Source organism: Centroberyx affinis, unplaced genomic scaffold (assembly GCF_046629955.1).
Source record: "Centroberyx affinis isolate AG114_WGS23_722 - 3 ecotype Tasmania unplaced genomic scaffold, CSIRO-AGI_Caff_v1 ptg002338l_1, whole genome shotgun sequence".
NCBI lineage: Eukaryota > Metazoa > Chordata > Actinopteri > Beryciformes > Berycidae > Centroberyx > Centroberyx affinis.
In genome coordinates, this window is record NW_027280605.1 from 45,111 (window position 1) to 57,215 (window position 12,105).

Genomic DNA, 12,105 nt, shown 5'->3' on the forward strand with positions numbered 1-12,105 from the left:
AGTAATAGTTATATGGCAACTATAGTACATGTATGCTGAACAAATAAAAAAAAGAGGCACTTGAGCTGCCTAATGTCCCGCCATAATCACATATTTAACAAAACTGGTTATGCTAATGATGTCATTCATGAAGCTAATTCATGCATGCATACTCTGATACTTAACTCTGTATAGTAAAGCATTGAGGAGTTATAGCCTAGTAGTTTCTAGAAAATCCGTTTTCCCTCATTAATGTGTAAATTTATGCAGCAAAGGGCTCCAAAATCTAATCAGATCATTTACTCTATAGGGTGAACCTGTGGTGTAAGTATGAAGTTTCTATCATGTATTGCTCTTGAGGTTTTGTGTTCACAAGAATGTGTCGTTAGGCCTACACTCAGACAGACACGCTGATAGACACATAAGCAGACGCCACCATCATGACATCATGTCCCACATACCATGTACCAGGGTGGCGGGACATAAAACCTGCTGAGGAATCACCAAAAAACAAAACGAGTCTTTATTAAGCCATGGCTCTCTTTTCCAATTGCCAAAGAATACAACTACACAGGCAACATTTTGAGGCAATATAGATGAGCAGGTTTACTGTGTACTGTATATTGCCTTGAAGTGTAGCAGCTCTTTGGCCACCAGAAATTAAGGTGAGATATTAGAGACAAACATACAATCTGATTTATCAGGACCACAGTATGTTGCCATGTAATTAATGCAAGAGTGTTGGGTCTGTGAGCAACATGTTGCCCAAAAAAGTGCCCAGTGTACCACAGCATAGATCAGTGGGTGATTGGTGATTGCTTGACTTAAAAAACAACCTTATAGTCATAACTAAAAATACAGGCATGTTTTATTCCAGTCTTTACAAATATTACAGCCTCAAAATACATGTAAAATCCACATTTAGCTGCCACACTATCACATGGATGAGAAAGCCAGTGCAAACAATCTCAAAACTTATTGGTTTACCTCTCTACCATCCCATTAACTAATGGACTACTGACTGACATCATTAATATTAAAGTAGCATAGAGCAGGAGGAAGATCTCAAGAGGTTTTTACACAGAGTGGTCAAGCTTCAGGGCGGCACCACCGTGAAAACTGCAACCGGCTTGCCATAATGTCACTGTCTGTATGTTTGTGTGTACTTGTGTATTTAGCATGTTTTTGCACAATCAGCCACTGAAGCAGACAAAAAAAGGCTTCACACCGTTTAGTTTATATATAAATGCATTTATTTAAGTTAATCATTTCTCCTCATTCAAAGTTGAATTTCTGCAGTATCTATAAAACAGAGAACAGTTAGAAGCGCTGTACAGTCCGACAACAAAACTAGGAACCGCGGTTGAGTACACTGTGTATATATGTACATACTGTACACACACTGACGTAGGTATATACAAACATATACACTTTTACATGTGTTACCCCTCGTGCCACACCACTCACCTCCTAATTTTAACACCATTGTCATTTAGTTAAGCCACATTCCTCTTAGAAAACACAACATTATTACCCGTTAGTTCATATCCCACATCACTGTTGGATCATTTCCTTCTGATTACTAATTCATTGTTGGTTATCTGTTATTAGTAGTGATGGGCCTTACATATTGTCTATGTGCATGTAGCCCCTATAGCCTCCTGTGCCCCAACTCAAATATCCACCAGTTTGCTAAGAGGCGTCCCTCAGTAGCAAAAGAGGGAGATTTGAGCTTAAGCAGTCCTGAGCCGGGTGTCTTAAACCAGGGTTTTTCACATCTCAGAGAGGGCGACTCTGTTACTTTATCCCAAGGAGGGGATTAGAGGAGGGGTGAGAGGGGATGACGTCCCTCTTGTTAGCACAAGTCATGACAAAATCCTTCTCCTTTGTTTTAGGGAGAAGCTGAGAGAATGCGATGCTTGACCTTTTCACCGCCCCTCTTGTTAAAATCCATCAAATACACCATTGCTTGTCCCCCTCCAAAACACAGTAAGGATGGATCCTATTGGCTCAGTGGGGAAGTTGCTTTCGATCACCGACTGATGTTCAGTTTCTCCGCCCCCCGCCTTCCTTAACGCTGATAAAGATGGCCGTCTAATGGATTGACTTCTTGATCATTCTACCTGCCTTTGTATGACCAGCCATTCCCACAGTGCAACATACACACACAGTTTGTTTGCAGACGTTAATGTCTGGATTCTTTGCACTGTGGGATCTTTGTCAAAAATGTAATGACGTCGAACCAGGATGCTGCCAACTTTATGCACCTGGTCCACTGTAAAACTGACACCAGATCAGCGTCTAGGAGCAGTCTTCCCCCTGGTCCGTCCTACAGACAGAGAAGAGACTAGGAGGAACAATGAGAAGGGGATCATTTCATCATGGTCAATCAATTCTCTGCCATTCAAACTGCACTTCCACAAACATTTCCCCCCTTCTCGTTCTTCCTCGTAGAGAAAAGACAGGAAGGAACTTTGGCACATTGTGCTAGAGATGTAAACATTTCATCATCCAATTAAAATGAGGTGCTGGACTACAGGATGTGTTTTAATGATTGTTATTTTCTCTCCATATCTCATAAAAATAATATAAAATAAAATAGCAAACTTTTCATCTTCACAAGAATAAGACTAGTTTGCAACCATTGTTGCAGACAGTATTGCCATGGTCAGTCAGTTCTGTGCAGGTTCTCATGCCTGTTCTGTGTTGTAATTAGACCCTTTTCCAGTGTGGTTCAGCTTGCCACGGCCAAATAAACATTTTGCTAACCCAGGACTGAAAGAAGTGCTGGATCATTTGAAACTATGGCCAGTTGGCAAATAAACTTTGCTGGCAGCAAGCTGGAAAAAAACAGAACCACGTAATATTTTTGGCTGCAATTAATTACTAAGCCATTGGCATTCCTTTGTTGAAAGTAAACAATATTGGATAGGGAGCAAGTCCTGGCTAGCATTGTTTGGCCCTGTAGTGGAAATCAAGCAAATGAGAAAAAGCCCTAACTAGCCCTGTTTGGCCCTGTATGGGACAACAGTATAGTGAGGAAGCCTGGGCTAACAATGTTAACCCCTGTGGTAAAAATCAGACTAATAAGGAAGCCCAGGCAAGCCCTGTTTGGCCCTGTGGTATAAACCAGGCTAATAATGAGTAAGTCATGGCTAGACCTGTTAGGCCCAGTAGTGGAGGTTACTAAGGGCAATAGAGTATGCCCCTGCTGTGTTCAATCTCCAGTGCTTCCTTCATTTCACCTAGCAGAAGTCAATGAGGGAAGGCGAAGAAAGGCAGCAAGGGGGGGAAGGACAGTACAAACAGCTTTGCTGGCAGCACAAACAAAAACCAAGACAAAGACGAACTAAGTGAATAAAAACACTGACCCTCTCTGGTGGAGCGTCAAGAATCAAGCGTTTGCTACCTCGGGTCCCCTTTTCTTGTTGGTGTGTTGCAATGTTTTTCAAGCTGTCACTTGTCGGGAAGCGTCTCACTAGATGCTAGGATGCTATACACCACTGAGAAACAGCCATATGTCACCCTTATTAGACCAGATGTTTTTATAATGGAGTCCTCCTGGTTTGAGGGCCTTACCCATCCCACAGTGGAGAGCACCTGAGCATTAACATTTGATGACATCTTTTTGGGGAACTTCAAAAATGCTGTGTGCATGTTGCACTATGGGATGGGTCGGTAGAACCAAATGATGTCAAACCAGGAGGCTGCCATCTTTATATAACTAGCCCATTCACAGATCTGGACACAACACTCTCCTTTCATACACAGGACGGGGATGTGAAGTAGTAAGCATTTACCTTGGAACTAAATGCACCGAAACCGTCCCAGGAAATCCCAGGACGTCAGTCAAAACACCACATTTGGGCCCTACTTATGAATGAAGACCTGCCCTGTGAACGATCATGATGTATACACCGATGGGCCCGGACAGTTTCCTGGTTCCAAATGCAAAACCAGCTGAGAAGTGCTGATCTAGAATACACCATGTGTGTAAAGATGGCAACCTTCTGGTTAACGTCAATATTTACCCCACAGTGAAAAGCATGCAAAATCAATTTTTTTTGTTTTATTTATATATTTTGATTGCACTTGCCAGTTTGAAGAACTGAGTGTGTGCTGCACCACATAGTGGGCCAGGGGAAATTATGTCAATCAGGAGACAGCCATCTTTATGAACTTGGTCCATTGAAATAATTTCAGTGGAAGGTTATAACAGACTCACTGTATCATTGTTGTAACCTGCCGTCAGTGCCAGTGTGCTCCAGCAGAGTGACTGCAGAGACTGTTTGGTCACACAGTTGAGGACAATTCACTTGCAACTTCAATCCATTCAACTCATCAACTACTGTACTAGAAACAATCAATTTACTAATGACAATATTCTTTAGAAATTAAGAAAAAAAAATAAGTAGCATTTTTCTTTTGTAATTTCTGAACAGAATGACAAAAACCTTTTTCACTATTTAAACTTCAACAGTAAATCCACCTCCTGATTAACATGAAAGTGAACTGACCCCCAAAACCTGATTTGGACCCAAGTCTAGTCACCATGGCAACACAAAACTCCCCTCCTATGTTTGAGTCTCACTCCAGCCTCATACCCACGGCTCCTGTGCCTGCCAGCATGACAGAGAACGAAGCAACCTATCAAGTCGCAGGATAGGCATTTCTACCAGGTGCAAATTCAACCAACCTTTTCAACTCCATTCACTCTGCCTCCAGCTGGGTGGATGTATAAAACAAGGCAAACATCAGGTACAAGGAACAAAATGACAGAAAACAGGGAACAGAGGGAAGCTAAGTATCAGACAGAACAAACATGGCCAGCTGTCTTTGTCAGTTACGGTAGCTCACTAAAAAAACATTCTATGGAAGAATTATCAACAAGTAAAGATGTGAGAGTGTATGTGGGAGAGAGGAAGGGAGAGAATACTCTACATTTCAAGAACACTTGTGGCTGCAACCTCTTTCTGGAATAATCAAGGAAAACGCAGAGATGTGATTCTTAGGCGATTTCTGTTCTATATGAGTTCAGAGTTACTTTGTGTAATATAGTTGCCTTGAAGCTGCCAAGTGATGTGTTGCTCCAAATACCATCAAAATCAATTTTCCAAACTACTGCTATGATAACTCATAAATGGCTGCAACTGAATTCTCCCTGGTAACAGTACAGCGTGTGACAAAGCCCAGGAATGGTAGGTAGAGACCAGTGGTGCATATGATACACATTAGGCAAAAGGTACTTGGTATCAGTAAAGCCATCCGATATCAAGAAACTAAAGTAGCACAATGCTATTTGATGATACTGAAATCACTGTTAGATATTTACATTACCAAAAATAAATGGGAGTATTTTCCATTGAATGAAGTAGCTAGCCAAAATAGTCAATGTCAAGAAAAGTTGTCATATTTGTACTCTGTATCATTAAATGCTCAAAATTGAGCAGTCCTGCTTGTGTGATAATTAAAAATCTGTGCACCTCCAGTAGAAATAGAGTCAGTGGGAACAGTAAAACCTTGTTTATCCCAATCTCAGACCTCTAAACTGATGGATCTACCAAACAGGCATCATGAAGAAAAAATATGTTGATGCAAAAGATTACTGATTGAGTGCAATTGTGGAACTTCTTTGTGATGCATGCAGCTAGGAGGAGTTCACTGCAAAATAATTTGTACAGAGCATTTCAAAATGCATGTGCATGCACATTTCATACAACAGGTTAACTTTGGTCTGGTGTTTGAATATAATCTAGACTTCTGGAGCATTTTACTCTGTACAACCTCTGTTCCTGGGCTGTAATAAGCAAGGTTTTACTGTGTCCAGTGGCAAATCTCAGGACCAGAAGAGGTCTCTATGAATAAAAGGTCCAATGGGATTTTCTCAAGGACCTAACCTATCAGCACGCCTTGAAGTTTGCCAAATATGAACAATGGTGTTTTCCTACCATTACCATACTAGAGCAGGTAGGGTGGTCTACTCTGGCTAAAATAATTTTATTAGTATTGGCTTTAATGGAGCATCATCTAAAGGCTCGCTCACCCCACCAAATGGCAATGAATGTGGGGCAACAATGATGTGCAGAGATCTTACTGGAAGAGCAGCTGTAACATCCTGCTGAATGCTGCTCCATGGTCTTTGCCAAGTATCCAAGTCTATGGCAGCTGATCTTTAAAATGTTGGGCATCTCAGTTTGGTGATACTACAAATGTCACTGTTACCTATATGCAGCCAACACCTGGTAGTGCTACAGAAGGAGCATGGCACTCAGACTGCAACATTGCCTACATAAATAGTCACTAAATCCATGACAGTTTGTGTGTGATTATTAGACAGAGGGCATCCTGCAAGGGCAATACAGATACAGGTGAAGAAATGATCTGTGCAGGGAGTGAAGACTTGTATACTCCATCACTCCTTAGGGAGCAGTCAGAGCAGCCAGAGAGCATGTAAAGAAACACTTCTACTCTTCTAGTCGCTTGGTTATTCTACAGTATAGCTGGAACACAAAACATCCTTTTGACATCTGTATGGAAAAGAGAAACAACAATATTACATTTGGACATGGTTCAGTTTTTTGACAAAAAAAAAAAAAAAGATTGTGAGAAAGACTGTGTATTGTTCCTTTAAGAGACATAATGGTGAGGAAGTGAGGATGCTGCAGCAGCCAGTGCTTCAGCCTCAAGACAAACGGTAAATCCTCTCGCCGGGCTTCAAGACGCTGCCTGGTTTCAGGAATTCCATTTCTGTGTCAGGCTCCACTCACAACGTGAAGCTCCTCCCCTCCCCCTCCCCTCTCCCTAAAGCAAGGCCCTCAGACACACCAAGAAAAACTGTAGAAAAAAAATAAGCACAACACAGTGTTCTTCTCTCCGTCTCGTCTGTCTTTTCTTGTCCGATGCTGCTCGGGCCAGAGCGCTGCGTCGGTGGAAGAGCTCGGTGCATTGAGTCCGTTTCCTCCCTTCACATCAGCAGAGCCAAATTAAATTTAAATCAAACTACAACCAAACGTCACCGAAACCACAGCCTGATACCTCTGTCCGCCATTACAGCCACTGGCTTGGTGGGGAAAACGGTGTTTGTATTCCAAAAAAACAAGAGAGAGCACCGGAGAGGAGTAACAACACCACCAACAACAAAGTACACAACCGTTAAGGAAAAGAAAATGCTTCTGTGAACCTCCATGGAGAATTAACAGCAAGAAATAAAAAATAGAAGTATGAAAACAAAACAATTACAAAGTAAAAACATCGAACAGAGTTCCATTCTGTTTCAACAGCATTGATAAAAGTAAAGAAAAAAAAAATCACTTATCATTTGCTTCTGGAACCATCAATGAAAACACTGAGGTATGTGGTTTGGATGGAAAGCCTCTTCATCACTATTATCATCATCATGATCATCACTATCACCATCCGTCCTCCGAATAGTCAGCTTCCTGTTTCCTCCAGTAAGGTCTACAAGCCCCTCCCCCTGGTGGGTGTGGCTCTTTGTTGGAGAGGGGAGGGGGGGGGGGGGTTCTGGACATAATTGGCTGCACCTCCAGTTGGAGGAGGAAACTGAGGAACAGGAGGAGGAGGAAGAAGAAAGACCCATTTATCCATCAAGTTTATCTTTCTCCCTGTGTCTGAATACATCTTTTTGTCTGTCTGTCTGTCAGGATCTATCGGTGTCTGTATCCATTTCTCCCAGGGATTCTAGCGCCCCCTATGATTGTAAATTGAGGGTGAATTTCCACTGCTGGTTGAGGCTGGGGCTGCAGACCTCCACAGTGAGCCCACCCATCCTGGCACTGCGGCTGTCCAGGCAGAGGTTACTGCCCACGTGACGGAGCTTTGAGTTCGACTCAATCTGCTCCCATTTCTGGACAGAAGGAGACAAGGATAGAATTACAAAAACGTAATATGCAGTGTGCAGAACTATGCAATGAATACATATGCAGTTATGCAATAAATACATATGTATTTACTGGTGTGTGTGTGTGCGTGTGTTTATTTGCCATTTGCTCTTATTTATAGATGACAGCCATAACATCCTGCTGATTAGTATCCACAGTACATCTTTGTTTAGAGATGTGTTTACTGTGTGTGTGTGTGTGTGTGTGTGTGTGTGTGTGTGTACTTGTGCGTGCGTGTATTTGCTCCCATTTATAGAGAGAGTGGAGGAGGACACACTGATGTATAATAAACACAATACAGAAGTCAAACAACTTCCCACACAGGTGTGTGTCTCTGGTTGACGTGTGTCTCTGCGTTTTAAATATCAACCATCACTCCCTCTACATCCCTGTTGTTCCACCAGTGATCCAGCTGGCAGCAGTGCATGTGTGAGAGTGTCTTTGCGTGTTTCTGTGCATGTGCATGTCTCATGTTTCAGTGTGCGTCTGTGCATTAGTGTGTCTACTAGGGTTTGACCGATACAAGTTTTTAAAGGCCAATTTATATTGAAGCTGCTGATAGTCGATATTTTGTGCTGACATTCAATAACTTTAAATTTAACAATTTATGCCAAAAAATGACAATTATTCAGTGTGACATTATTCAGTGACACTGAAACAGTCCATTGAAGACAATACAGAAGAAAGTCTTGTGGGGTTAGCAGATCTTAATGGTAGGGTGACATATCCCACCAATTCAATCGTAGTAGAGGGAACTCTGGGTTATATTGCTGCCTTTAAAAGAAGAATTTATTTACATAAAACCTGCTGAACAATTACATGAAAAAATAAAATGTGCAAAGAAAATAAAATTTCCTTGCACCTATTACAGTAGCTTTGTTTTTATGTAGCTGTGGTCAGGGAAAAACCTCCATCATATCGGAGGTGGACAACACTGAGCGGCCGATATCAGGTATCTAATAAAAGCCCAATATGGGCTGATATACCAGTCTAACCGTGCGACTGTGTGTGTTTACCTGTCTGCTATCGTTCTCTCTGCAGCCCTGTAGTTTGATGAGGGAGCCAGCTGTTCTGTCCACCACAGTCAGACACAGGTCCATGTGTTTAACAGACTTATCCTTGGTCAGGGCCCATTCCTTTACGAGAATATGTATATGTACACACATTAGCATAAACATGTTTGGACACACTTTCATACATTCACAGACACACAAGTATGCCCGCACAAGTGTACGAGGGTGTCTGCAAGTAATTTCAAGAAGAAAAATGAATGTTAAAATAAATGTTAAAAGGTCTAACTATATATGGTATGCATTGCAAAATGAGTGGGGGAAATGTAAACTAAACGTATTATGCTGGGTTAAAACTCAGCATATGTATAATACCCGTACGTACAGTATTCAAGGACTTTTAAGGCCTCAAATTTAGGCAACCAAACTCAACACTATTCTATTTCAGGACTAAACTATTTCAAGACCTGCAGACACCAAATGGATCTTTCCTAGAAGAAGATATTAGTTCAGGCTACAGTATATATGGCTAACATTGGACCAGAGGTCAATATGTTGGGCTAAAAACGGTCAGCCTACTGTTGAATGTGCCAATTGTAGAGCTAGAGATACTGAACAGTCTGTAAAGCAACATGGACTGACCTATAGGCAAGCAACATGCACTTTTTTTTTTTACTTACTGCAATGTTTCTGTAAATTTCACACTGTGTGCAACATCTAATCTAACACAGCTGAATGGTTTTATTAAGTAGAGGTGTCATTAAAGTTGGTGTTTTTTCCACATTGGTATTTTCCTTTGACATACCACCTGCCGCCACACCAGATGTGCCACCTCCCACCCAGGTGTCTCTAGAGCAGGGATTTCATTGGCTGACCTGTATGTGTCGTCGTGGTAATGCTACCTGGTTGCCGCCAGCGTTGTGGCATTCGTAAACGCCCACCACCCCATCAGCAAAATGACCGAGGGTGTCCAGACAGTTCCCTCCCTGCTGCAAGGCTCCAAACGCTATGTCTTGATGATCTGGGACCCTAAACACACACACATACAGGATTGTAATTAAATTGTATAGTATATCATTCATGCATCACATTTTTAAAGATGCTTCCACTTTTTTATTTATATGAAACATTTATATTATATAAAAATGTAAATCATGTGTTGGAGACAAAACTGAACTAAGGGTTACTCATTACTGTCTCTACACCAATTTGAGTGGCTTATTAAATTACATAATACCAAAGCCCAGCACCCAAAACAAAGTCCGTCACACTAGCACCCCGGCCCATGAAATCGTACAGTTACCCCGTCAAGCTGGGAACCAGAAGCCTGTGAACCATCTTGGGTCTTAACCCCAGAAACCAAGTTCTGCTAATACTCCTACTACAATTCAGGTGTAAGGTTTTCCTAGATAGCATTTTAAATCGTATTACATAAGATTACATATTATGTCATACCATATATCCTATCATAGCATATCATATGCTCTCATATTATTTTCTTACCGTAGTTCGGGGTAGACATTCTCTAAGTACCACTTGAATGGTTTACAGCCTAATCTCTTCTTCATCTCCAAACGACTCTGGATACTGAAAGAGAGAACAGAGAGATAGCAAGAGGCCGAGAAAAGTAAGAGGTGAGATCACATGGACTTCTCAAAGAATTCATTGAATTATATCCTTATGCAGCCATGCTGTAAGGGCAGGGAGGCTAGATACCTAGGGCATATCTGAGGGCTCTTCCTTTAGGGAAAATAACTACTCCTTAGGCTTTCACCGGAGAGAGATAGCAAGGGTTTCTCTAAGGCCAGATGATTAGTATCACAGCTTAGTCTAACTATATTGTATGTGAGAGTACCTGTAGTAGAAGAGATGGGAGGGCATGAAACCAGCATGCACATAAGATGGACAAAATAACAGAAACACCTAATAATACATGGATATCAAGTACATAATAAAAGGAGGGCGACCCTTTGCCTTCAGAACAGCTTCAATCCTCCTTAGTTTGCAGCCATTCAAGTGTTGAACTGTGTTTAATGGGATATTAGACCATTCATCAAGAGGAAAAGTCTCTATTTCTGTGAGGGTTGAAGGGGCTGGAAATCTAATTCCCATAAAGACCATGACATGGTTGCTGATACCATTACAGATCTACCACCATGTGTAACTGTTGGCAACATACATTGTGTGTTGAAGATATGTTTTGGCTTACTCCAAACATAAAACCCATTCGGATGAAGGAAAAAAGGTAAAAGACGACTCTCAGACCATATAACTTTTTTCCATTGCCCAGAGGTCCAGAGTTGTGCTTTGTACACCAGATTATGGTGTAAGGTCCACTTGGATACAAGTGGGCTAGTGAAACTCATGATGTACAGTTTTTGTTGAGACCTTGCAGAGGTGTTGATTCAATACTGTGGTAATTTCTGAGGCTGCACTTTTGAGGTATTTAACTATCCTGTTAAATATCCATCTATACCTGTCAGTGAGCTTGTGATCACTGTTCCTCTTTGCCAATGTAGATTGTCCTTGTTTGGCATATTCCTATGCTTCGGCATATGGTTTCCAAGACTGTTCCCCTCACCACATGAAATAAATTGTCTTATGCAATTCAGGCATTGGCTATTTAGACCTCTTTGGAGCTATGTTAATTGCCTCATGTCGCTTTGAAAATTCACATATGCAAGTGGTAAATGTCAGACCTCCTTTAAAACAGACACGCTGCTAATTGGCATTCTGCTAAATATAACTTGCCCCTAGCTGCTTTTGTAATTTTCCATTTTAGTTATGTTATTTTATCCACTTCCTGCAGAGCTCATCCTTAAGTGTACTTACTTGCCGTAGGGGACGTTTCTAGCTGAGGGGACAGCAGCGTAGTAGAAGTTTTTAAACTCATCCATCCATACCTCTGCTGCTCTCCTTGTGTTCCTGAGAGAGGGGTGAGAAGGGCAGGAGGGGTAAAGATGGGAATGAGGGAAAATGGGAAAATAAAGAGACGCAGAGTGAGAGGAGGGAGACAGAGGGAGACAGAGAGAGAGACAGACAGGGAAATAGATTAATGATAGAGGAATGTGGCAGACAGTGTAGCAGTGTTCCATGGGAGCCGGCTCCAGACAACACTAGTCATCTCCACACTGGACACGCTGTGTGTGTTACTCGGTGTATGTGTGTGTGTGTGTGTGTGTGTGTGTGTGTGCGTGTGGTGGCTGCAAGACAGCGGT

General features: G+C 41.8%; 1 protein-coding gene across 2 annotated transcripts in view; it reads right to left on the reverse strand.

Moving 5' to 3' along the window:
* Positions 1 to 858: 858 nt before the first annotated feature.
* The window catches only part of galnt2 (UDP-N-acetyl-alpha-D-galactosamine:polypeptide N-acetylgalactosaminyltransferase 2), a 61,763-nt gene continuing 50,516 nt past the window's right edge, over positions 859 to 12,105 (reverse strand). For both annotated transcript variants that reach the window (XM_071533198.1, XM_071533197.1), the window contains 5 exons: positions 11,720 to 11,812; positions 10,391 to 10,474; positions 9,790 to 9,916; positions 8,894 to 9,013; positions 859 to 7,843 (listed from right to left, as the gene is read on the reverse strand). In XM_071533198.1, coding sequence (XP_071389299.1) covers positions 7,688 to 7,843; positions 8,894 to 9,013; positions 9,790 to 9,916; positions 10,391 to 10,474; positions 11,720 to 11,812 — 580 coding nt within the window. In that variant the 3' untranslated portion in view covers positions 859 to 7,687. The remainder of the gene's footprint in view (positions 7,844 to 8,893; positions 9,014 to 9,789; positions 9,917 to 10,390; positions 10,475 to 11,719; positions 11,813 to 12,105) is intronic.